A 27569-nucleotide genomic window follows, 5' to 3' on the forward strand; every position below is an offset into this window, starting at 1 on the left:
TTTGAACCTGCAATACCACTCTGAGTAAAAAAAACTTTTATCTGGGTATACATGGTGCTTGTTTTTCTTTTTTATAAAACCTGTTTGAGAAGAAGTGTGTCTATGTTCAACACATAATAGAAATTCTACCGATTTTATCTCTTACCTAATGGGAAATGTTACATCTATTGGCCTCAATAGTAATACAAAACAGATGAATAGGAATTTGAAAGCGAACTTACTTTGCAATACTGTACATTATTTTCCTTGCTAAATACTACTAATAACAATTTAGGCAAGAAACTGTGAAATCTCATTTCCTGGTGAATAGAAAAAACAGCTTTCTTTTTGGTTGGTATGCGTTGCTGATAAACACATTGCTAAAATGCAAGCACTGGTTAGAAACGGCCTCTGTGGACCAAGTTTCTCTTCATTAAGATTTTTTAATACCTCAAGGACATAATATGATTGACACGTTGGAATATTGTAATTCAATGCTAATCAAGGTGGACAATTGCAACATTCACACTTGCATCAAACAGACAAGAGTTTTTTCTCCCACCCTGGACATTATTCCACAGATAGATAAACCCCACTTGCCTTGTTTCCAACAGACCTCACAACCTCTGAGGATGCCTGCCATAGATGTGGGCGAAACTTCAGGAGAGATGCTTCTGGAACATGGCCAGACAGCCCGGAAAACCCACAGCAACCCACTGTCAATGAATTGCCTTTCTAAAAAGCCACAAGCCATGGGATCACAGTGACATGAAGTCTCAATGGCCACTCCTGCTTTCAAAAGCAAAAAGTAACAACAACCGAAGACAAAAATAGTGGCAATAAGCCACGCAAGAATGGCAAGGTCTTAATTTTTCATGGCAGGGAGGTGGGTCCGTTTAGCCATCAAGAAAGAAACACTCATCAGTCTACACTCCCTGCTTTCATTTTGTAATTTAATCCCATTTTACCAAACTTATTATTTATTCAAGTTTTATCATAAATGCATATTATATTATTCTTCTATATCTCTCTGTTAACCAAATGATGACATACTGCTTGGAAATCCTGACTATTGGTATTACTACTACTACTACTATTATTATTATTGTTATTATTTTATTTTCCAACTGTTGTACTGGAACAACAATGATTGTTTAGTTTAACTATAACAGTTTTTGGCAGTTCATTGTTAGAACATTACCAATGTCAGCTGCCTCTAACCTAGCGATTTTATTCGAAGTGTTTAATGCCAGTGCTAATGCTTTTTGCTTTTTGGTGAGTTTCTTTGCCAAGTACTTTTGCATTTTTATATCGCCATTTGTTCAGATTTTTTTTTCTTTTTTATATAAATATGGACAGTTTATCTTTGTTTTTGGTTTCTGGAGTTTTTTTTCTCTCTCTCCCTTTTAGATCCTTTTTAAATCTCAGTTTTCCTACTTTCTATACAATCAAATGTTCTCACTCTTATAAGGTAAAACTTCAATTAAAAATATTTTTTTTTAAAAAAAAAGTTTTATCGTGCTTTAGTTTACCAGGGGTTTTTTAGAATAGTGATGAGTGTTTTTGTCTTTTATTGCTGATGTGGCCAATGGACTAATCAATAAACAGATCTGGTTTTAAAAGGGAACGGAGGGGGGAAGGGTTCCTCACCTCTCGGATGGCGCTGTCGCAGACCCGGATGACGTTGAGGAAGGTGGGCATGACCTGCGGCAGGAACTGGACGCACTTGAGCCCCAGGGACTTGAAGATGAAGGTGATGGCCTGGACCACCATAGTGTGGTGGTGGGAGAGGGACTGGTCCCGGAAGATGCGCATGAGGGCCACCATGGACACCGCCGGGTAGAACTCATCGAGCGGGAGGTTGCCCATGTTGACCAGCATCTCGCTGGTGCTGTAGTCGGCTGGAAAGGGGAGGAAGGCAGAGTCACACCATTGTCTGAGTTTAGTCTATACCAGGCATGGGCAAACTTAGGCCCTCCCGGTGTTTTGGATTTCAAATTCCCATAATTCCTTAAGCCGGTAGTCCAAAACACCTGTCCTATGCCTGTCCTATACGCTTTTTCTTGACTCATTTTTTGATGTTCCGTCATTTCAACAGATCTGAATTACAGCTATCCTTCATCTTCAAACCGTGCCTACAGCAACGAGGATGGCATATATACCCACATGGCTCTCTATGTGCATTAGGGGGAAATGATGGAGAATTTGCTAAATTACACAATAAAAAAAATCTGTTCCTAGTTTGAAAGTGTTATTTCCTGTTGAATTGTGTGGTCTTTACTTTTAAATTAGTTGTTATAATGCAGAAACTTTGTTTTTGTGGCTGCCACAAGCTGTGCTGAATTGGGTGAGACTCTTATGATGATAGATATTCATTGGAAAACTATCACAAAATGTGCTGCAGGTTAATTAATTTATTATTTATTAATTACAATATTTATATCCCGCCCTTCTCACCCAACAGGGGACTCAGGGCGGCTTACAAAAAACACATACCGTATATACTCGAGTATAAACCGACCCGAATATAAGCCGAGGCACCTAATTTTATCACAAAACCAACTGGGAAAACATTGACTCCAGTATAAGCAGAGGGTGGTACATTTCAGAAATAAAAATAGATATCAATAAAATTATATTAATTGAGGTATCAGTAGGTTAAATGTTTTTTAGTATTTAACTAAAGCTCAAATTTAAGATAAGACTGTCCAACTCTGATCAAATCATTATTCTCCATAATAATTATTATTATTTTCCATAATAATAATACAGGAAAATATTACATGTAGTAATAAATAGAGTAAAATAATAAATATAATAATACAGTAGTCTCACTTATCCAAGGTTCTGGATTATCCAAGCCATTTTTGTAGTCAATGTCTTCAATATATCATGATATTTTGGTGCTAAATTCATAAATACAATATTTACAACATAATATTATGCTTTTTCTGTCAAATTTGTTGTATAAAATGATGTTAGGGTGCTTAATTTGTGAAATCATAACCTAATTTGATGTGTAATAGGCTTCTCCTTAATCCCTCCTAATTATCTAAGATATTCGCTTATCCACGCTTCTGCCGGTCCATTTAGCTTGAATAAGTGAGACTCTACTGTAATAAGATAGGAGTGAAATAATAAATGTATTAATAATAATAAAAATAGAGTAAAATAAATGTAATAGTAGCAATAATAATAGAGAAAAATAATAAATGTACCATATATTCTCAAGTATAAGCTCACCCAAATATGAGCCAACCAGGACCCTCACCCGAGTATAAGCCGAGGGGGGCTTTTTCAGTCTTAAAAAAAGGGCTGAAAAACTAGGTTTATACTCAAGTATATACAGTATATAAAAGTTGTACAGTGCACTATAAATCAGTTAAAAATTATTATTAACTTACATCATTATTCATAAAACACATTATAAAATACAGATAGGCGTGTTCAGTTCAAAAGACTGGGTCTGTTGATTGAGTTCTAGCGTACGTAATAATAATTAACGCTGTTATTCGAAAGCCTGGCCCCACAACCAAGTTTTAACCTTCCTACGGAAGGATAGGAGGAAGAGAGCCTGCCTGACTTCACTGGGGAGGGTGTTCCATAGGCGGGGAGCCACTACTGAAAAAGCCCTGTCTTTTGTCCCCGCCAGACGCACCTGTGAGGCAGACGGGACCACGAACAGGGCCAAATCTGATGATCTTAAGCTTCAAGGTGGGTCGTAGTGGGAGACACGTTCGGACAGATAATGAACTTCTCCCGTGTTTTATGATAGAACCAATTAGGAAATGAAATTTATAAGCCAGGGACAAAAATCGTGTTACATGTTATTGGCTCTTCTGCACATTATATTCCATATTCTTGGGATCTATCCCATCTAATCTACATTCTAATAATAGAACTATAGAATCCTAAATTTGGAAGAGACCTCATGGGCCATCCAGTCCAACCCCATTCTGCCAAGAAGCAGGAAAATCACATTCAAAGCACCCCCGACAGATGGCCATCCAGCCTCTGTTTCAAAGCCTCCAAAGGAAGAGCCTCCACCACACTCAGGAGAAGAGTTCCATTGCTGAACAGCTCTCTCTCACAATTAGGACGTTGTTCCTCATGTTCAGGTGGAATCTCGTTTCCTGTCATTTGAAGCCATTGCTCCATTGCAACCTAGTCTCCAGGGCAGCAGAAAACAAACTTGCTCCCTCCTCCCTATGACTTCCGCTCACATATGTATCCATGGCTCTCATCATGTCTCCTCTCCGCCTTCTCTTTTGCAGGCTAAACATCCCAGCTCTTTAAGCCACTCCTCATAGGGCTTGCTCTCCACACTCTGATCATTTGAATCACACTCCTCTGGACACCTTCCAGCCTATCAACATCTCTCTTCAATTGTGGTGCCCAGAATTGGACGCAATGTGATTCCAAGTGTGGTCTGACCAAGGCAGAATAGAGGCGTAGCATGACTTCCCTGGATCTAGACACTGGACTCCTATTTATGCAGGCCAAAATCCCAAGGTCCAGGGAACAAAAAATACTCTTATTTATACTCTTGCTGGTTTTCATAGGGCTTGGATCTCAACTGCATCATTCAATGGTGGCAACGTTTGGGACAATGAATGGAAAAAATAAGAGCAGCACAACACAAAACATTACCCACTTTCCTGAAAGTTTAAATACAGTAGTCTCTCACTTATCCAAGATTTGCCTAGCCAACGTTCTGGATTATCCAATGCATTTTTGTAGTCAATGTTTTCAATACATCGTGATATTTTGGTGCTAAATTCGAAAAATACAGTAATTACTACATAGCATTACTGTGTATTGAACTACTTTTTTCTGTCAAATTTGTTGTATAACATGATGTTTTGGTGTTTAATTTGTAAAATCATAACCTAATTTGATGTTTAATAGGCTTTTCCTAAATCTCTCCTTATTATCCAAGATATTCACTTATCCAACGTTCTGCCGGCCCGTTTACATTGGATAAGCGAGACTCTACTGTATCCCAAACAAAACTGACAAAGGTTTCCTTTGTAACTACTGTACTTCCTTATTCAAAAGTGTTTCTGAGTGGGGTTTTAAATGGCAGGAAAGCCCTGAAGATAATAAATTACATGGGCATGGCTACTTATACATTCCCACTGCTGCTCTTGGCTGCCTCTTCTTCTTTCACTTCCCCTCCCCAAATCCTGCCCTTCTATTCTGTCTTAAAAGCAATGGGAACTTCATTACAAAGTTTAAATTCCAAGGGTTAAGGATTTTGTGGCCCGAAGTTAAATTAAAAAACAAGAATGAGACAAACATCTGGCCGGCAGCTGTATGGTCAACACCCCACCGAGCTGGTTTAGCACCTCCAAGCTTCCTAATTCAGGAAATTGCTATGCAAACAGGCAAAAGAGAGGCAGGAAATGAGAAAAACTGAGTGGCCCTACGCTGACGTTTTCCCCAATAAAAAGGGAGCCGCCTCTTTCACTGAGGAACAGACTCCCTCATTGTTTCAGCTGCTTGCTGGAGTTTGAACATATTTCCCGAGCAACACGTTGCCTAAATTTTACTTTCAAATTGGCAGATGGGAAATCAATGTTTTAAAATGAATGAACGGATTTTTGTCTCCATATATACATTGCTTACATCTGAGTAACAAACTCCATGGGATTTCCTAACATTTCAAAGGTTAAGACTGGTGAATTACTTTTAACAGGTTTCAATTACATTTTAAGTGAATTGTTTTAAAATTTTTAATATTTTAATACAGTAGAGTCTCACTTATCCAAGCTAAACGAGCCGGCAGAACCTTGGATAAGCAAGTATCTTGGATAATAAGGAGAGATTAAAGAAAAGCCTATTAAACATCAAATTAAGTTATGATTTTACAAATTAAGCACCAAAACATCATGTTATACAACAAATTTGACAGAAAACGTAGTTCAATACGCAGTAATGTTGTGTTGTAATTACTGTATTTACGAATTTAGCACCAAAATATCATGATATATGGAAAACATTGACTGCAAAAATGGCTTGGATCATCCAGAAACTTGGATAAGCGAGGCTTGGATAAGTGAGACTCTACTGTATTAGCCTCTTGTATGTTTTTTAAATTCTATATATTTTTTTAAAGTTGTAAGTCACCTTGGGCGTTGATTCTGAGAAAAATGTGGAGTACAAATAAATATAATAACAAAACCTCCTATTTAAAAAAAGGTAATAATGTGTTTTCAAAGTATTTCATGGATGGAATCACTGGGTTGCTGTGAGTTTTCCAGGCTGTAAGGCCATGTTTAGAAGCATTCTCTCCTGACATTTCACCCACATCTATGGCAGGCATCCTCAGAGGTTGTAAGATTGGGATTTAGATATCTGTGGAATGTCCAGGGTGGGAGAAAGAACTCTTGTCTGTTGGAGGTAAGTGTGAATGTTGCAATTGGCCAACTTGATTAGCATTTAATGGCCTTGCAGATTGAGTCAGGAAGCAGCCAGGCTTTGAAAACAAGCATTTAATGGCCTTGCAGCTTCAAAGCCTGGCTACTTCCTGCCTGAGGGAATCCTTCGTTGGATTTACTGTACACAGAAATGCTGGACCATTCTAACAACCACCACGTCAGGCTACACAGAAAAGCCACTGAAATCCACAAGCATGTGGACAATTTCAACAGAAAGGAAGAAACCATGAAAATGAACAAAATCTGGTTACAAGCATTAAAAACCCTAAAATCAGGATAGTAAATAAAGAACAACATTCAGAAAACAGGGGTATTTCAGACAAGAAACAATGAGGACTAGCTAACACTTCCCACCAAATTATTCCCCCAGGCAGGAAGCAGATAGGCTTTGAAGCTGCGAGGCCATTGATCAAGGTGGTCAATTGCAACATTCACACTTGCCTCCAACAAACAAGAGTTCTTTCTCCCACCCTGGACATCATTCCATAAATATATAACCCACCCACCCCCCCACCCCCCCGGCCTAGTTTCCAACAGACCTCACAACCTCTGAGGATGCCTGCCATAGATGTGGGCAAAACATCAGGAGAGAATGCTTCTGGAACATGGTCAGACAGCCCGGAAAACTCACAGAAACCCAAGGTAATAACATCTCACACATCTGAGTCAAGATTATCAGGCAAATAATGGGCCAAGACACTTTTTTGAGTATACCCCTCCAAGAATCCTCTAGCAAAAGTCATGATCCATGAAGTATTTTCTTACTTCTAAAATGAGGTTTAGATATACCATACATACTCATGTATAAGACCTCAAGCATAAGTCAAGGACAGATTTCAGAGTCAAATTATGGTCATTATGAGTACTGTACCTCAAATTATTGAGGTACAGCACTCATAATGACCCATAGATAAGTTAATTCATTCTTGAGAAGGTTGTTCAACATGTACATCTACAGGTAAATTGGGTTTTTTTTAATGATATATTGGAATATTTCAAACATCAAGCCATCCTAGATTTTGGACAAAGACATCCCCTGCAAACATATACAAAGAAGACTCGAACTCAGGTTCTTCTCATTCTCAATCTACTTACAAGAATCTTGGCTCGATTTAGACTCGGAGAGACTGACGGCAGAGGCGTCCCGTGACTGGTCAATCATGCCGATGTTCACCTTATGCTTGTACGGATCAAGGGCCCCCAGGAGACCAAGGACACGGATCGCCTGTGGGGAAGAGGAACAACAACGGCAAATTGAAGAAGGATGCTCCAAGGAATGCATTACTAAAACAAAACTACAGTAGAGAGGAAGAGGAGCAGCACAACAGTCTTTAGCAACACAAAGCAATGTCCCAGCGTTCAACATGTATCTGGCCTGAATGTAAACTGAAACAACCCTGATACTAATGTAAAGAATGGAAATCTTGTGGCACCATTTTAGCTTTTCATAAATGAGAAACAGTATGTTTTTCAACATAAAATGGCAAACATTCAATGCCTCCATAAACAAACAAATACTGACATAAAAATCTCAGAGAAACCCCACGTATAAAAATAAAATAATAAATGCAATAACAGTCACATTGACGAAAAACAACAGGAAAAATTCAGCTGCTATCAGGAGCTCAAGATTGAACTGCAGAGACTCTGGCAGAAACCAGTGCAGGTGGTCCCGGTGGTGATCAGCACACTGGGTGCCATGCCAAAAGATCTCAGCCGGCATTTGGAAACAATAGACATTGACAAAATTACAATCTGCCAACAGCAAAAGGCCACCCGACTGGGATCTGCAAGCATCATCCGAAAATACATCACCCATGCCTAGACACTTGGGAAGTGTTCGACTTGTGATTTTGTGATACGAAATCCAGCATATCTATCTTGTTTGCTGTGTCATAATAAAATAATAATAATAATATCAGAGTGAAATAAGAAACATATTGTTAATAATAATAAAAATAGAGAAAAATAAATGTAATAGTAGCAACAATAATAGAGAAAAATAATAAATGTAATAATACCAATAATAATAGAGAAAAATAATAAATGTAATAATACCAATAATAATAGAGAAAAATAATAAATGTACCATATATTTTCTAGAGCTTTTCTGGCTCTTTTCTAGAGCTTTTAATCTATGTTAATTTTATCAATATTTGTATGTATGTATTTTTATCCTTTACAATTTTATCTTGTAAATCGCCTAGAGCATCTTAGATGGAGGGCAATTAATAAGTAATTAAATGATGATGATGATATTCTCGAGTATAAGCTGGCCTGAATATAAGCCAACCAGGACCCTCACCCGAGTATAAGCTGAGGGGGGCTTTTTCAGTCTTAAAAAAAGGGCTGAAAAACTAGGCTTATACTCAAGTATATACAGTATTCCTGGATGGGTAGTTTCCCTATTTGAGGTTAGATTTCCTCTGATCCTTCGTCCACTCCATGTTGCTTAACAAAGTTTTTGCAGTTAAATCAACTTTTTCCATCTTTTTATGATAGAATCAATTAGGAAAGGACATTTATAGCCCAGAAACAAAAATCATATTACATAGTGTAATCAATCTTCAGGTGTTTCCTTGGCTATGAGGGTGAGATCAAAGCAAAATGTAATTTTGCTAAATAAAAACTGTATTACAAAGGTCGTAAACCTTCAAAGGGATGGCTGGCCTCTGTAAAACGGTAACCTTGTATGGTAGTTAACCGCCTCTGAAGTCTTAATACAATGAGTTCTGCTTCAGAGAAAAATTGTTCCCTTTGAAGCCACAGAAGAAAATTTAAGGGCCTACACAATCATTGTGAAAGCCAGGTTCTTAACAGTCCAAACCCTTCTCAGTCCAAATCTTTACATACCTAGGCCAGAAATCTACAAGTGCTCTACTATCAGGTTAATATCACAGTAGAAGGCATAATCTTCTGGTTCTATCTAGCTCCCTTCTAACCTCAAGATTTCAAGAAGACTCAACAGGAACTTACCTCTCTCCGGGTGCCTTGGTTCTGTTCCGTCTTCAGAAAGTTCAGTAACACCTCCAAAAGGGTTGGATACTTCCTATAGGGCTCAACGACGTAGCCAGTGCTGGCCACCAGCTGACCAAGAGTCCAGAGGGCGACCTGGAATAGCAGATTAAGAGTAAGGAAAATTATTCTCTGGGTTCAATTCCTTTTTTAAAAAATGTGGCACATTGGGAGTAGTCAATGGTATCAACTTCTCAACCCAAACCATGAATGAGTGATCTCTAGTCCTCTCAAAATGCCACATGCTCACCTGTCTCTTAGCAAGCAAAGAGGAGTCCTGGAGCATGTCCATAATGATGATGAAAAGCTCATCCACCCACTTCCTCATCTCCAGCCCGCTCACCTGTGGAAGGAGAAAACATGGAAAAGAAACAGTTAAGAACAGAATGTAATAATAATATACTGTATATACTCGAGTATAAGCCTAGTTTTCAGCCATTTTTTTAAGACTGAAAAAGCCCCCCTCGGCTTATACTCGGGTGAGGATCCTGGTTGGCTTATATTTGGGTCAGCTTATACTCGAGAATATATGGTACATTTATTATTTTTCTCTATTATTATTGGTATTATTACCTCTATTATTTTTCTCTATTATTGTTGCTACTATTACATTTATTTTACCCTATTTTATTATTATAATTAATACATTTAGTATTTTACTCTGATATTATTATTATTATTATATTTATTATTTTACTCTATTTATTACTACATGTATTATTTTCCTGTATTTATTATTATTATTATTATTACATGTATTATTTTACTCTATTATTATTAAAATGATACATAAGCACATTTACATTGAAGAAGATGAGAATAATGATTTAAGTTGGACAATCTTATCTTAAATTAGAGCTTTATGTAAATATTCAAAAACATTTAACCTACTGATGCCTCAATTAATGTAATTTTATTAGTATCTGTTTTTATTTCTGAAATTTAACACTCTCGGCTTATACTGGATGTTTTCAATGTTTTCCCAGTTTTTTTGTGGTAAAAGTAGGTGCCTCGGCTTATATTCAGGTCGGCTTATACTTGAGTATATAAGGTACTTTATTTATATTCCGCTCTATCTCCCTGAGGGAACTCAGGGTGGATTACAGAACACGCATAGCACTCAATGCCATTATACAATTAACAAGGACAGACAATACACTAACAGAGGTAAACACATTTCCCATCTTATTTCCGGCATCTTGGAGACTGTGCTCGACTCTGGCAACGGGGAGGTGCTGTCGCTCCATGCCATTGAGCTTTGTCGTCCTCCTGATCAATGTCCTTAAGGGCGCCTTTATTACCTCCCCACTAAAAGCAGTACTTATTTATCTACTCGCATTTCTGCTTTTGATCTGCTAGGTGGGCAGGGAGCTGGGGCTAACGGCAGATGCTCACCCCGACCCAGGATCAAACACAGTGTAATGCATTTATTTACTATTTATTTATTTACTATATTTCTACCTTGCTCTTCTCACCCCGAAGGGGACTCAGAGCGGCATAGAGTTTGGCCACTTCAGTACCACATTGCAAATATACAATGTATAAATGAGATACAATACAAATCAAGGCACATTTAAAATGAAATACAAGACAAAAATCACACAAAGCATAGTAACGTCCAGAAAAAAGATACAGTAGAGTCTCACTTATCCAACATAAATGGGCCAGCAGAACGTTGGATAAGCCAAAATGTTGGCTAATAAGGAGGAATTAAGGAAAAGCCTATTATACCTCAAATTACGTTATGATTTTACACATTAAGCACCAAAACATCATGCTTTACAACAAATCGACAGGAAAAGCAGTTCAATACATGGTGACATTATGCAGTAATTACTGTATTTACTAATTTAGCACCAAAATATCGCAATGTATTAAAAAGATTGACTACAAAAACACTGACTACTAAAAGGCAAACTGTGTTGGATAATACAGAACGTTGGATAAGCAAAGGTTGGATAAGTGAGACTCTACTGTATAAATAAATATTAAGCATTAAAACATTTAAAACCAATTACAGTAGAGTCTCACTTATCCAACATAAACGGGCCGGCAGAACATTGGATAAGCGAAAATGTTGGATAATAAGGAAGGATTAAGGAACAGCTTATTAAATGTCAAATTACATTATGATTTTACACATTAAGCACCAAAACATCATGTTTTACAACAAATCGACAGAAAAAGCAGTTCAATACATGGTGACATTATGTAGTAATTACTGTATTTACTAATTTAGCACCAAAATATCGCAATGTATTGAAAAGATTGATTACAAAAACACTGACTACTAAAGGCAAACTGTGTTGGATAATACAGAACGTTGGATAAGTGAAGGTTGGATAAGTGACTCTACTGTAGAAAGAAATATTAAGCATTTAAAACATTTGAAACCAGTTACAATGATTGTGGAGCCTCATCAATTAAATACAGTAGAGTCTCACTTATCGAAGACTCGCTTATCCAAGGTTCTGGATTATCCAAGGCATTTTTGTAGTCAATGTTTTCAATATATCGTGATGTTTTGGTGCTAAATTCGTAAATACAGTAATTACAAAATAACATTACTGCGTATTGAACTACTTTTTCTGTCAAATTTGTTGTATAACATGATGTTTTGTTGCTTAATTTGCAAAATCATAACCTAATTTGATGTTTAATAGGCTTTTCCTTAAACCCTCTTTATTATCCAAGATATTCACTTATCCAAGGTTCTGCCGGCCCTTTTAGCTTGGATAAGTGAGACTCTACTGTAGTATATTTCCCTAAGCTCAGTCACGAGTGATAAACACGAGCCAGCGAGAATATTAAGAGAAGTCTCTTCAAAATAAATACATAAATAAAAATAAAAGCCGAAAGCAAAACAAAATGTAAATGTAAAACAAAATGCAAACACAGTGATGCCAATGTTGCTTAAGAGCAGCCATTCTGTAAACCAAACACACCTCTAGAAACAGCCCATCTTACCTGTGCTAGCTCACCAATAGTAGCCAGGACGTTATTAATCACTCCAGGGTTAGGATCGGGGTCAGGATCCTTCAGTTTCACTATCAACGCCTGAGGATTGGAAAACAAAACAAGAGAACGTTTGATAGCTCAGAAGAGGACACTTGAGTAGATGTCTAGCTTGTTTATGTGCATTTTCATGCCATTCTGGAACAAGAGAGAGAAAGATGAATTTATAGAGATATAACCACGTAAAGTTCACCTTGAGGATGGGCTCCATATAGGGTCGGATCAGTCGCGGGGCGTTGGAGACCAAGTGTCCCAACATCCTGGCGCTTTGTTCTTTGATCCTGCCGACCCCGCTGTGCTCCAGCTCCGTCAGGATCTGAAAGGCAAAATCAAGCTCCATGAAGGTGTTGCTCAAAGACTGGAACAAGGTGTTTGTGCAGACAAAGAAAAAGCATGGGAACTTCTTTTAAAACAGCAACAAAACTATCCAATTTGGAATATCGTTCCCAGCAAATGACAATAGCCAGAGTCTCCTCTTTATCTCTCTCTTTCCTTATCTCTAGTAGAATGGTATGCAGTGTGACCTGTCTTCCTCTTCTCCTCAAATGGGTCTTTGCTATCTTATTGAACTTTGGCCTCCAGTGGCAGAAGATATTATAAATGGGGGTCGAAGATAGGATTCCTTCGTTTTTTTTCTCTCCTGCTCTGTTTACCTGAATTAGCATCTTGCGCAGGAAGGGCATGACAAAAGCCGGGTTCATGCTGCTCAGCCGGCCCACCGTGCATATGGCCAACTCGCGGATCTCAAACACCTGGTCATTCAGCGCCACAAAGAGAGCCTGCAAATTCTCCGCCTGGGCCAGGTGCGCATCAAATCGCTCATCCAAGGATGCCAGCACGCAGTATCGGATGTCTGGATCTGAAAGAACACAATCGAACAGCAGAAAATGAACAAAAAGAAGACGTCCCATTCCTATCTTTGGGATCGTACTCTGTGGTATGCTGCTCTGCACCTCGCAAAAACATCCGCCTATACTTCACACCTCTGAGGATGCCTGCCACAGATGTGGGTGAAACGTCAGGAGAGAAAGCTTCTGGAACATGGCCATACAGCTTGAAAGACTCACAGTAACCTATCTGCCCATGGCCTCCGAACTCACCTGGGTCTGTGATGCCAACCACCAACAATTTGCTCAGGACGTCCGCCACCACCTGCACAGCTGTCTGGCTCACAACATGGGCATGTCCGCTGATCAGGTGGATGGAAGGAGTCAGCAAACGTGAGCAGGTGCGAGCAGCCTCCATCCGGACCTCCTTGTGCTCGCTGTTGAGGAAATGGTCGGCACAGTGCCTCACAAACTGAGTCAGAGAGTGTCCTAAAAAGAGACAGAAGGAGTCAGATGGTAGGGAGATACCCTTGCAGGTATAACATCTCATTATTCTGAACTTATACTGGGGGGTTTGAGCAGTTCCTTTACTCATTGCCTTGCAATGTTGCTTGATTAGCACGGAATGGCCTCGCAGCTTCAAAGCCTGGCTGTTTCCTTTCTGGGGGAATCCTTTGTTGGGAGGTGTAACCCAAGTTTGGGGCTTCTTCTATTTACTATTGGTGTTTCCGTGCCGCTTTGGCTCCTTTTGGGGTCCAGTGGCAGAAAAGACATTATTATTATTATTATTATTATTATTATTATTATTATTATTATTTTATTATGACACAGCAAACAAGATAGATATGCTGGATTTCATATCACAAAATCACAAGTCGAACACTTCCCAAGTGTCTAGGACTGTGTGATGTACTTTCGGATGATGCGCGCAGATACCAGCAGGGTGGCCTATTACAGTTGGCAGATCATAATTTTGTCAATGTCTATTGTTTCCAAATGCCGGCTGAGATCTTTTGGCACGGCACCCAGTGTGCCCATCACCACCGGGGACCACCTGCACTGGTTTCTGCCAGAGTCTTTGAAGTTCAATCTTGAGGTCCTGATAGCGGCTGAGTTTTTCCTGTTGTTTTTCGTCAATGCGACTGTCACCTGGGATGGCGACATCAATGATCCAAACCTTTTTCTTTTCCACAACTGTGATGTCTGGTGTGTTGTGTTCCAGAACTTTGTCAGTCTGGATTCGGAAGTCCCACAGTATCTTTGCGTGCTCATTTTCCAATACTTTTGCAGGTTTGTGATCCCACCAGTTCTTTGCTGCTGGGAGGTGGTACTTGAGGCATAAGTTCCAATGAATCATTTAGACCACATAGTTGTATTATTATTATTATTGTTACTGTATATACTCGAGTATAAGCCGAGTTTTTCAGCCCTTTTTTCGGACTGAAAAAAAAAACCCTCGGCTTATACTCAGGTGAGAGTCCTGGTTGGCTTATATTCAGGTCAGCTTATACTCGAGTATATATGGTACATTTATTATTTTTCTCTTATTATTATTGTTGCATTTATTATTTTATAAATTATTATTATTACATTTATTGTTTTACTCTATTAATTATTATTATTACATTTATTATTTTACTCTATTATTGTTGTTACTTTTACATTTATTTTACTCTATTTTTATTATTATTGTTACTTTTACATTTATTATTTTACTCTTTATTATTACATTTATTATTTTACTGCATTTATTATTTTTATTATTACATGTATTATTTCACTCTAAGGATACATAAGCACATTTATATTGAAGATGAAAATAATGATTTAATCAAAGTTGAATCCATGTTTTTATTAGTTCTTGTCATTTGTTTTTATTGGCTAATGTTTAACTTTTTATAATTGTGCACGTTTTTTGTCTATTGTTGTGTTTTATATTGCTATAGTTTTTATTCGGGCATGGCCCCATGTAAGCCGCCCTGAGTCCCCTTTGGGGAGATAGAGGCGGGGTATAAAAATAAAATTATTATTATTATTGTTATTATTATTCTCAATTACTACTTTCAGATCCTGGCTGAGTTCCAGTTCAGAATCAGCCAGATCAAAAGAGTGCCCTATTATTATTATTATTATTATTATCATAATAATCATCATCCACAACATCATCATCGTTATCCCCCCGCCACTCAAAGTGGCTTACAGTAAAACCAATACAATGTTATTTAAAACCTAAAAATATACAAACAGTAAAATAGAATTAAATATTAACATTGTTAAATATAAACTGTTAAAATCCTCTCTCATTCCTATTTATTTCAACCCCAATTTTCCCCAGTGTTGACCTAAAGATTCAGAAACCTTATCCAGTCCATTTAAGGTGTGAAGAAGAAGGCAGATAAAAATACAAGCCACTGAGCATCTGGGGGGCATCTAGTTTCTTAGTGGGTTTTTAAAAATACAGTAGAGACTCACTTATCCAAGCTAAACGGGCCGGCAGAAGCTTGGATAAGCGAATATCTTAGATAATAAGGAAGGATTAAGAAAAAGCCTATTAAACATCAAATTAGGTTATGATTTTACAAATTAAGTACCAAAACACCATGTTATACAACAAATTTGACAGAAAAGGTAGTTCAATACGCAGGAATATTATGTTGTAATTACTGTATTTATGAATTTAGCACCAAAATATCACGATATATTGAAAACATTTACTACAAAAATGGCTTGGATAATCCAGAAGCTTGGATAAGCGAGGCTTGGATAAGTGAGACTACTGTGTATGTGTATGTGTGTGTGTGTGTATATATATATATATATATAATTGATATTATCTTATATTTCATGTTGTGAGTAGATTGCACATTTATTACATACCTACACATTGTTTATCTATTACATTTCTCCACCCTCTTCCATTCTATATTGTCTGCTCACTTATCTAATATATCATCATTCTATTCATTCTTTTTTTCCCTTCCCTCCCCCCAGCCCTACCCCATACCACAATTTCCATTAGAACTTTAAGTCCATCCATGAGTTCAACTTTACCCATCTCTGTACAATATTTGCATTGGCTTTGCCTCTTTTTATCCATTCCAAATATATTGTCCATTTCTGTAGTTCCTTAGTGACCCCTACTCAGCGCTATAGGCCCACCACTCCTCTCTTTCAGGATCTGTTTACCTTCAAACTCAAAGCTGCCCAGCGTGCGGAGGGCAAGGGTGATGCTGCCCACGTCATTGGCCTCAGGGATGTTAGTGAGGCTGGGGGAAGAGAGCTGGTGGGCCAAGCCTTTGGGCATGCCTGGATGGCGCAGGGGTCGGTGCATCAAAACCATCGAGAGCATCTTCAGCAGCCCGTCCTGAATCTCCTTCTTCAGCTGCGGGATCTGGCGGCTCAAGTCGTACAGCACGGCAGTCAAGGCAGGGCTGAGGGGGAGATACAGGGCCACACCATCAACTCAGTCCAATGGACACATAACCTTAGGACTCTCTCTTGTCCAAATTCAAAGGATGGTCGTTAAAGGACAAATATTGAAAAGAAGCCCTGAACGTCACTTCGAATCACAGAATGATAGAGTTGGAAAAGATGACATGAGCAATCTATTTCACCCCTGTCATACAGGAAAAGCACAATCAAAGCATCCCCAACAGATAGCCTCCAAAGAAGGAGCCCCCATCACATACTGAGGCAGAAAGTTCCACTGTTGAATAACTCTCGGGGTTTTAAAGTTCTTCCTAATGTTCAGGTGAAATTATTATTTCTGCAATTTGAACCCATTGCTCCAAGTCCTAGTCTCCGAGTCCTAGTCTCCAGGACAGCAGAAAACAAGCTTGCTCCATCTTCCTTATTACATCCCTTCACCTATTTATACATGGCTATCATGTCTCCTGTCAGCCTTCTCTTTTGCAGGCTAAACACATCCAGCTCTTTAAGATGCTTCTGGTATGGGAAAATATGGGGAAAACGTATAGAGTTTGTATACGTAGAAGGTAAGGGGGAAAAACCTGTAAAAGAAACAATGGAATTTTGGAAATAAATATTGTAATTGGCTGGTCTGAGGTGAAGGGATAGCACTAGGTGAGGGGTAACAAAGATAAATAATATGAGTATGTAATATAGTTAGAGAGTGAAAATGTTATAGGAGCTATGATATACATAACTCTGTATTGCAAATTTGTTTAAGAATGTATGTTTTAAGCACTGAATATGTAAAATTCAAAAGTTTTCAATAATTTAAATTAAAAAAACTGGAAAAAAATAAAATAAAAAAGATGCCATGTCTCCAACCTTTGATCATTTTAGTCACCCTTCCCTGGACATGTTCCAAAACGTCGGTATCTTTTTTAAATTGTGGGGTCCATAACTGGACACTGTGTGATTCTAGATGAGGTCTGACCAAAGCAGAATAAAGGGGGGCAGCACCATGACTTCTCTTGATCTAGACACTATACTCCTTTTGATGCAGCCCAAAATCCCATTAGCTTGTTTAGCTGCTGATTCACACTGTTGGCTCATGTTTAACTTGTGCTCACAAACAGAACCATCTGGTGACCTCCTGCTGATCAAGAATCAGGAACATTGCAGTTCAGTATCATTTCACAAACCACAAGTTGCCCCGATAAGCTCTAATACCAAAGCCTTGGGAATCCACAAATAATTCAAAACATACACATCATTTTCACTTCCTCACATAGGCAATGATTTTTTTATGAGCTGGTTGACAGGAATCTCTTGGAAAACAAGAAAATGATTCATTTTAAGACCCGAGATCTGTTTGTCATCCCATGAGATGGTTTAACTCCTGTCTAGAAGGTCGGAGGAGGTCAGAGACAAAGAATTCAGCCCTTGGTTGGCAACTAAAAGTATTTGCTTTCGTGGGCATTTGCCTCAGAGGCGATATCTGAGATGCCGGAAGTAGGCAAAAAGGCCATCTCGGGTATTTATGCAGAATTCCAGAAATTCTTGAAATACTGACACAGCACTGCTCTTTCAACAGACACACAAATATGTGATATTTTGCAAAATAGTGTCTACTCTTTCAGCATAAACCCTTCACATCCACAGCATACGGAAAGCACAAAAAAGACTGTAACAGAAGCAATCTATGCTCCAGTTGCATCAGATTCACCTACAACAGCCAACATATATTCAGCCCAAGTAGTGACACAAAAATAAAAAATAGAAAGGAGGAAACCATGAAAATGATCACAATCTGGCTCCCATTATTTAACAAAAAAAAACTCTAAAACCAGGAGAGTAAATAAAGAACAATACTCAGAAAAAGGGGAATTCCACACATAAAACAATAAGGGCCAGCTAACACCTCCCAACAAATAATTCCCCCAGGAAGGAAGCGGACAGACTTTGAAGCTGCAAGGCCATGAAATGGTAATCAAGCAGGCCAATTGCAACATTCACACTTGCCTGAAGCAGACAAGAGTTCTTTCTCTCACCCTGGACATTATTCCACAGATATATAAACCCCACTTGCCTAGTTTCCAACAGGCCTCACAACCTCTGAGGATGACTGCCATAGATGTGGGTGAAACGTCAGGAGAGAATGCTTCTGGAACATGGCCAGACAACCCGGAAAACTCACAGCAACCCAGTGATTTCTAATTATTTAACAATGGAAACGAATAGACACACCACAAAGGAAAAGACACAGGAGAAACCAGTCATATGCTCTTTCACACATGGCTTCCAGTAAAACAACCTGCAAATCTGAAGTCTATTCAACCTCCTGCTGTTTTTGTGATAAGAAATACACATGACACATGGCTTAACAGGGCTATGTGCAGTTCTCATATCAGTCAGCTGTCATAGAATTTTTTTTATTTTATAACCAAGGAAAATACATTCCAGACTAGAAGAGCCACACAGTGGTGAAGAGATGTAGAAGACAGTCCCTACCTCAGCCCCACGGCCAACATGGGTTCCAGAAGCTCCTTGATGTCTTGCTGGATAGAAGGACCCATCGCCCGTGCCAACATGCTGATGCAGGTAAAGACAGTGGCATCCACCTGTACAGACTTCTGTCTCCTGCTGGGGTGCATCAGAACAACAGATGAGCCATATGGAAACAATCGTCATACTGACACTTATCCCAAGGAGAAAGACAGGCAACTCATTTATTATCTCTAGATATTTGTATACAGCTTGATATATCTAGCCAACCCTTCCACATTTACAGGTTTAACTGTTGCAGATGAGATGAATATGTTCTAAGTAGGAATCTCTAGATTTGATGCAGAATTTTTCCTATATGTCCCAGCTTGCTTCCAACTGGTGTGAGTATTCACTTACTTGTGGGTGAAGTCCTTTTGTGGCAGAGCCCCCTTGATAATCTCCAGGACCTTGGGGAGGTAAATCTGGAATTCTGATCGTACAGCAACCGAGAGCAAGCCAAGGGCCTGGAAAGCAGCTGTCCGCTCCTTTTCCTTCTTAACGCAGCTCAGGACATGATTCATGGTGTCTGGAAGGTAGTGGTCAGCTGGTGGTATCAAACAAAACAAAACAAAGGGGGGGGTATGGTTATTTTTTTAAAATAATATATATGTATACCCTGACAGCTCAAGAATAAGTAATGTATAGCTACCCAAATGCTAACTCTCACCTGTGAAAGCAGAAGGGCGGAAAGCAGCCAGCCGTGGCAGTAAACTGAGGACAGTCATTTGGATCAGAGAGTTCTTGCTGCTTCGGCACTTCAGCACCCAGTAACAGACCTGACAAATAAGGACAGTAATAAGTCAATATGCCAAACAGTCTTTCACAAAACAGGGAAAGAAGGGGTAGCTGCATGCACAAATCTGGGATCCCATTATTCTGGGATCAAAACTGCAATCTGTAGTTGATCACTACAGATCACTATATATTCCACAATCAGGAGGAGGATAGGACTCCCACAGAAGTGGGAAAATTGCAAGGAAGAGCTCAACTCTACCTGATCAAACTTCTCTTCCATCAGCTCTCGGCAACACCGGCTCTCCACCAATGTTGACTTGGCTGGGACAGGAGACGCACCAAAACCCATCATCCCCGGATGGGGGCTGAACCCCAGCAGCCCCACCAAAGCATTGGACTGCTGCGGCTGAACAGACTGGAAGCTGGAGAAAGGGGTGATGTGCCGAGGTTTGGTCCCGAAGCCCAGCAGGTCTTTGCAGTATTTGTCATGCACCAACTGCTGCTGTGTGATCTCCTCCATCTCTTCTCTGAGACGCTGGATGAAGGGGAGAAATGTAAGATGAGTATTAGAGAGGACCACTTAACACAGGAGAAGGACAAGAGCTTTGCTGGATGAGAGAAACAATGTATGTTCTAACCCAGCATCCCATATGTAACATAACTAATATAAAAGGCAGTAATGCTCCTGCTTTAAGTAATTAGTACACTGTGTTCCACAGAGTCTTAACAACTAATAGGGTATTTGAGGAAATCTATTGGTTGAGATGCAGGAGCAACACACACATACATACACACATACATACACACACACATACACATATATATTCTTGCTATCTTGACAATACTGAGGTAAATAGTCGTGGTTTAATTTTTTCATTCCTGGAGGTTCTGCAACTGATTTTTCAATCATGAATAAACACAGATAATAAAGTGATAATCATGTTAAACTATGTAAAGACCACAATACCAAAAAGCAAGGAGAGAAAAACCTAAATTACAGTATTATGAAGACAGAAAGGGAACTGAGACATTTGTTGTCATTGCTGTGTGCCTTAAGGCTTATGATAACCCTAAGGCCAATCTGTCATGGGGTTTTCTTGGCAAGATCTTGACAGAGGGTGTTTACCTTTGCCCCTCAAAAGGTTTGAGAGTATAACTTGCCCAAAGTTACTTAGTGGGTTTTGATGGCAAGTCAGGATTCAAACCCTGGTTTCTAGAGGCTCCAAGTAGTATATTCAGCCATAAGGGATTATGAGAGTTGTAATGAAAGACTCTTGGAGGGCTAGTGGTTCTCCACCCTTTATTTGTTTTGGTATTTTTTTTTAATGCTGTCACCATTCAGAGTAGGAAAAGTCTTTTCTAGATGGTTCACTCAACAGTCTGGCTGCCCTATCATAACTACTCACCTCTCCCTCCATGCTGCTGATGCGCACTAGCTCATTCAGGATCAGTAAGGCACCATGGATGCGGTCATCACGATTCATCCCCTTCTCCTTGGCCACAGTCTCATCAAAGCCCTTCTCAGCTTCCTCATAGGTTTGCTGAAATTACATCACTAATCCTTAGCAAGGGAAAGCTACGAACAATCATATTCCTCTTCGAACAACCTCTAAGATACTAATTTGGCAACCAAAAGAATGGTACAGTATTCTAGGAAGGAAGGAAGGACTCCTGTTACCCGGTACCACTGTGGTTTCTGCATCTCTTTTGACTCCCGCTGGGTGGTCAAGATGAGGCAGGCGCGTAAAGCCGAAACAGCTCCTTCACGAATGGCCTGCTTTGGGTCCCAGACGGCAACAAAGATGTTGTCGAAAAATGGCTGCACTTGCTGGAAGAAGAACGTGGGGACGCTGATGGCCAGCTCTCGTAGAACCAAGACCTAGAAAGAGGGAAAATAGAAGGAGCGGAGGAAGTTGAAAACTGTTGTTGTGGGACTTCAAGTCATTTTCACCCCTAAAAGAAAACATGTTGCGGGGTTTTCTTGGCAAGCTTTTCAGAGGTTGAGAGATTGGGTTTCCACAGCCTTTGTGGGGATTTGAACCCTGGTCTCCAGAATCATAGACCAATACTCAAACTACTACAATATAGTGAAAAAACATTAGGCATAACCCAGTTAAACAGAGAGTTTTGCACTCACACACACACACACACAGAGAAGCCACTAAATAAGGCATGAAATGATTTTGGTGCCTTATGCTTACAGTTCCGGTATGGGAGATCACTCTACAATTCCAGAATGTAATTTGATTTAATTTTTTTAAAGAGAAGACCAACTTGCACTATTTAAAAAAATGATTGTGTTAAAGCACTGAGCTGCTGAACTTGCGGACCAAAAGGTCGCAGGTTTGAATCCGGAGAGTGGAATGAGCGCCCGCTATTAACCACAGCTTCTGCAGACCTAGCAGTTCGAAAGCATGCAAATGTGAGTAGATCAATAGGTACTGCTCCGGTGGGAAGTTAACGGCGTTCCATGCAGTCATGATGGCCACATGACCTTGGAGGTGTCTACGGACAACTCCAGCTCTTCGGCTTAGAAATGGAGATGAACACCAACCCCCAGAGTTGAACATGACTGGACTTAACATCAGGGGAAACCTTTACCTTTACTAAGCACAGTCCATTCTCATCTCTCCCAAATCTACCACTCCAAAATCCCTCAAAAGTGATCCAAAGATGTGCTTCCTTACTGCCGCATGTCTTCGGCCTTCATTCCTGTCCGCTCCAAGCCACTCCAGAGCCCGCTTCACTTCAAACTCCACATATTCGGCGGTGAAGTTGTCTCCCGCCATGGCGAGGCGCCCAATGGCCTTGGAGGCCATCTCCATCACTACAGGATCATTGGAGGGGAGGAGGTTCCTCAAGTAGTTGGCAAAGCGGCCAATGCGGGTGGCATTGCCTCCCTCAACGCCAATCAGGCTCGCTGAGGAAATGAAACAGAGCCAGGAAATTTCCTTTTATTTATTTATTTACAGCATTTTTACCCCGCCTTTCTCAATGCCCAAAACACAATCATTAAAAGCAAAACAATACATACAAATCAGTTAATAACACTATTAAAATACATTATAAAACATCTATGTAATTGAATCCATTCAACCGGAACCTCGTGCGTAAACCTTGATTCAGACCATGTCAGGGTTAGTCAACAATTGATATGTATGCACATATTCCAGTGAAAGGTTAAAATAGATTTCTACTAGATTCTGCTCAACTACCAACTACGACAAGAAAACAATTCACCATTTAGGTAAATAGAAAAAATTACTCTGCATATCAAGATTTGAATCCTCCAGATATCCTCAATACAGTTCCCATCATTCCTTACATTCTAGGAATTGAGGTTCAAAAATATATGGAGGGTCAACATTTTCCCACCTTGCTACATATGAAATGTCAGTGCATTTCAACCACCATGTCAAACTACACAGATAAGCCACTGAAGTCCACAAGAATGTGGACAATTTCAACAGAAAGGAGAAAATCATGAAAATGAACAAAATCTGGCTAGCAGTATTAAAAAAACTCTAGAATCAGGACGGGAAATAAAGAACAACACTCTGAAAACAAAAGAATTCCAGACAGGAAACAATCAGGGTCAGGTAACACCTCCCAACAAAGGATTCCCCCAGGCAGGAAGCAATCAGGCTTTAAAGCTGCAACACTATTCAATGATAATCAAGGTAGCCAATTGTAACATTCACATTTGCCTCAAACGGACAAGTTTTCTCCCAACCTGGATATTATTCCACAGATATATGAACCCCACTTGCCTGGTTTCCAACAGACATCACAACCTGAGAATGCCTGCCATAGACGCAGGCAAACATTAGGAGAATGCTTCTGGAACATGGCCATACAGCCCGGAAAACTCACAGCAACCAGTGATTCTGGCCATTAAAGCCTTTGACAACACAGTCCCAGTGCAGTCTTAATATTTAAAGAGCAATGGGATTTAATTGGTCAAAGCAATAAATATCCATACAAAGGAAGGAGGTATCAGCATATTGGGTAGAAGACAAAGGGCAACAAGATTGTGCAGAATCTTTATTACTAACAGAGAGCCACCTTGCTTTATACCAGCACTTTTCAAGCTACCTAGCAGATCAGCACTCCCAACAGTTCCATGTTGCTGCCATATTATCATATTATAACTGCATCCTGTAAACTTGTCATAGGTTGACAAACAAAGGCCTAACCAAACTGCAGACCACTGTGCTTTAGATTGAAGACTCAAGTACTCACCTATAGCCAGAATCCCTCCTTTCCTCTCATTTGCATCTGAACTAGAGACCAATTCAAAGATGTGGTGATTCAGCTGGTCATAAAAACGAGTGGATTCCTCTTGGCTCATCTACGCCAAAGGAAAAGAGGAAGAAAGAGTTCAGTCTACTGAGCACTGCTTGTGAACACTGAAGATCCTAAGAACAGAGAACCTATGGCCATTCAGGTGGCTTGCAACTTCCTCAAATCCTATCCAATGATGTCTAAAGTCCCTTCTACACTGCCATATAAAATCCACATCATCTGCTTTGAACTTGATTATATCACAGTGTAGGCTCAGATAATCTGTTTTAAAGCAGATAATGTGGACTATCTGTTTTGATAATCTGGATTATATGGCAGTGTAGAAGAGGACTAAAACATCTATAAAGCAAAGGCTTTCTTCACTAGACCCACTTTTAGAGAATCCACAATTCTGACTGAAAATCAGAACCAATTTTAGAATAAAGCATCATAAAAGGTAAAAAAAAAATCAAATTCCTTAAAAAGAGGCCCCTTCATTTTAGGCCCCTTCATGCAATACAATTTTCTATTATTATTGTTGTTGTTGTCATTATTAATTCCCATTTTTTTTCTTTCCACAAAGGAGAATCAACTTGGCTGACATTAAAAGCATTTCAATACAATTTCAAATCCAAAAACTATACAAACATTAAAATAGAATGAAACATAAATGGTATTAATTAAAAATAAACAGTTAAAATCCTTAGAACTGATTAAAGCTAAAAACACAGCACTCTCTAACTTGATCTTTAAAACCTTCTTTTTTAAATTTCTTATCTGGAGCCCTATTTTTCTTGCTACGTTTTGGTCTTGTATGAAGCATATCATACAATTGGGAGGCCATGGGAGATGAAGTGGGATGTAAAGGTAACTAGGATATAAAGAGGATGCATGTTTCCCTCCTTCATGCTCCTGATTTCAAAGCCTGACGTTCCAGGAGGCTTCTCTCTCACCTCTCGGAGCTCCATGGTCACATAATGCTGCAAGTCTTTGGCCGCTTTCGCCCGGGTTTCTTCATTCCGGCTCTTGAGACCGGTGGCAAACTGCTGGAGGATAATGACGGTCCCCGACATGGTGGCGGTGGCGGATCAGAGTTGATGGGGTTCTTTAGGATCCTGGAGACAGAAGGAAACAGTTTTGAAAAAGCAAAAGGAGAAAAAAGGCAGCAATGTGATTATTACTGTTATCCTTGGCAGCAATGTTATTGCTTCTATTCTTATTGTATTTAATATTATAATCAATGTGGTTGTTACTATTCTTATTACTCATAGCATCACTGTTATTATTAATATTATTATAATTTTCTGTCTTGTTGCAACTATTATTATCACTCTTACTATCAGTCTTGGCAACAGTAGCATTGCTATTATTACTACAGTAGAGTCTCACTTATCCAAGCCTCGCTTATCCAAGTTTCTGGATTATCCAAGCCATTTTTGTAGTCAATGTTTTCAATATAGCACTAGGATAATAATGGTGATGATGATGATAATGTAATAAGAACAATAACTGTAGAATAATAATAATAATAGCAGTAATAACACTGTGGCCAAGGATGACAATAATAAAAAGATAATAATAATGTCTTAACAGCAATAACAGTAGAACAAAAATAATAATAGTATTGTCAATGGCAGCAATAATAGCAGTTATAACCTGCAAAGGTTGATATTGACAATAATAAAAACAGCAGTGACAATAGTAAAAAATATCATGTTTTTATCATGTTTTAATTGTTTTGTTTTATAGTATATTTGTTGCTGGCCCTCGTGGCAGAACGTAAGCCGCTCTGAGTCCCCTCGGGGAGAAGGGCGGGGTATAAATGCATGTAATAAATAAATAAATAATAAATAAATAAATAGTAATAAAATAGAATATTTTTATTGCTAATAGAAGCAACAAAATTTTTTTTGCTAAGGCAACAGCAGTAACAACATTGTTGCTAATAATAATAATATTAGCAGCAGTAAGAACAATAGCGATAAAAATAATAGCATTGAAAATATTGCTGCCTAGGATAATAATGATACAGTAGAGTCTCACTTATCCAAGCTAAACGGGCTGGCAGAAGCTTGGATAAGCGAATATCTTGGATAATAAGGAGGCATTAAGGAAAAGCCTATTCAACTTTAATTAAGGTTATGATTTTACAAATTAAGCACCAAAACATCATGTTATACAACAGATTTGACAGAAAAAGTAGTTCAATACGCAGTAATGTTATGTTGTAATTACTGTATTTATGAACTTGTTATAGAGCAATTTAGAGCAGCATTGGACAGTGAGATCCAAGCTGTGAGTTAGGCCTGGTTGAGAATAGAAGCCAATAATCTCCAGAATATAACTCACCAGGTTGAAGCAGAAAGCCACCGAGGTATTTTATTTAATTTCAGCTGAAAGTGATGCCAGCCTGCGACAGTTCGTCAAAATAGACTGGGATCCTTAACATAGCAAAGCATGCACTTTTATACAGTTCTAGTTTTGAATTTCCTGCCTCCCCGCCCATCGGCCAGCTCTGTGCTGATTGGCTCTGAAGTTAGAGCGGAGGGGGAGCCACTAGGGGACTCTTCCAAGGAGGCCATGAGCCCCATCTGTGACCTCACTCCCTCATGGGCCAATGGGGGAGGTGCTGCAACAGGAGAGACAAACAGTACACAAGATTATAGGTGACTCAACGATGCTTGTGGATCCATTGATTGATTTGGCCAGTTCCATGCTGGTCTGTGGAAACAGGATCCATGATGGGATTAGAAAATCTCTCCCCAGGTGGTCTGACATCCAATGTCCTCAGAAGCCTGGAGGGTGAGACCTATTGTCAGTAGAGGAATCCAAGCTGTCTTTATTTGGGGCTTCCTGGTACAGGGGTCAGGCCTAGGTCACCATGCTTCAGTTTAAACACAGATATATGGAAAGGCATTGCAGTGATGAGAATAACATAGGCAATAAGAAATCACAACAACAACAACAACAATAATAATAATGATACAGTAGAGTCTCATCCAACATAAATGGGCCGGCAGAACATTAGATAAGTGAATATGTTGGATAATAAGGAGGCATTAAGAAAAAGCCAATTAAACATCAAATTAGGTTATGATTTTACAAATTAAGCACCAAAACATCATGTTATACAACAAATTTGACAGAAAAAGTAGTTCAATACGCAGTAAAGTTATGTAATAATTACCGAATTTACGAATTTAGCACCAAAATATCACGATATATTGAAAACATGGACGACAAAAATGCGTTGGATAATCCAGAACGTTGGATAAGTGAGACTCTACTATAATAATAATAACAATAATAAAAAGTGATA

The 27569-nt window shown here is 39.1% G+C and overlaps 1 protein-coding gene across 9 annotated transcripts in view; it reads right to left on the reverse strand.

Annotated features, from left to right (window-relative positions):
- mtor (mechanistic target of rapamycin kinase) overlaps nt 1-27569 on the reverse strand; it is a 169517-nt gene that overhangs the window by 140591 nt on the left and 1357 nt on the right. For 5 of the 9 annotated variants that reach the window (XM_062965863.1, XM_062965866.1, XM_062965861.1 and 2 more), the window contains exons 2-19: nt 25204-25365; nt 24209-24317; nt 22654-22886; nt 21645-21845; nt 21373-21507; nt 20226-20501; nt 19899-20007; nt 19589-19775; nt 19196-19327; nt 16463-16707; nt 13550-13765; nt 13103-13308; nt 12643-12765; nt 12402-12491; nt 9685-9777; nt 9396-9530; nt 7515-7644; nt 1630-1880 (exon numbers count right to left, since the gene is read on the reverse strand). In XM_062965863.1, the coding sequence (XP_062821933.1) occupies nt 1630-1880; nt 7515-7644; nt 9396-9530; nt 9685-9777; nt 12402-12491; nt 12643-12765; nt 13103-13308; nt 13550-13765; nt 16463-16707; nt 19196-19327; nt 19589-19775; nt 19899-20007; nt 20226-20501; nt 21373-21507; nt 21645-21845; nt 22654-22886; nt 24209-24317; nt 25204-25323 (2991 nt within the window). In that variant the 5' untranslated portion in view covers nt 25324-25365. Of the gene's footprint in view, nt 1-1629; nt 1881-7514; nt 7645-9395; nt 9531-9684; nt 9778-12401; nt 12492-12642; nt 12766-13102; nt 13309-13549; nt 13766-16462; nt 16708-19195; nt 19328-19588; nt 19776-19898; nt 20008-20225; nt 20502-21372; nt 21508-21644; nt 21846-22653; nt 22887-24208; nt 24318-25203; nt 25366-26599; nt 26621-27569 lie in introns of those variants that run through there. The other 4 variants (XM_062965865.1, XM_062965864.1, XM_062965862.1 and 1 more) reach the window with 2 other exon arrangements.

The sequence above is a fragment of the Anolis carolinensis genome, unplaced genomic scaffold, assembly GCF_035594765.1.
Source record: "Anolis carolinensis isolate JA03-04 unplaced genomic scaffold, rAnoCar3.1.pri scaffold_15, whole genome shotgun sequence".
NCBI classification, from domain to species: domain Eukaryota; kingdom Metazoa; phylum Chordata; class Lepidosauria; order Squamata; family Dactyloidae; genus Anolis; species Anolis carolinensis.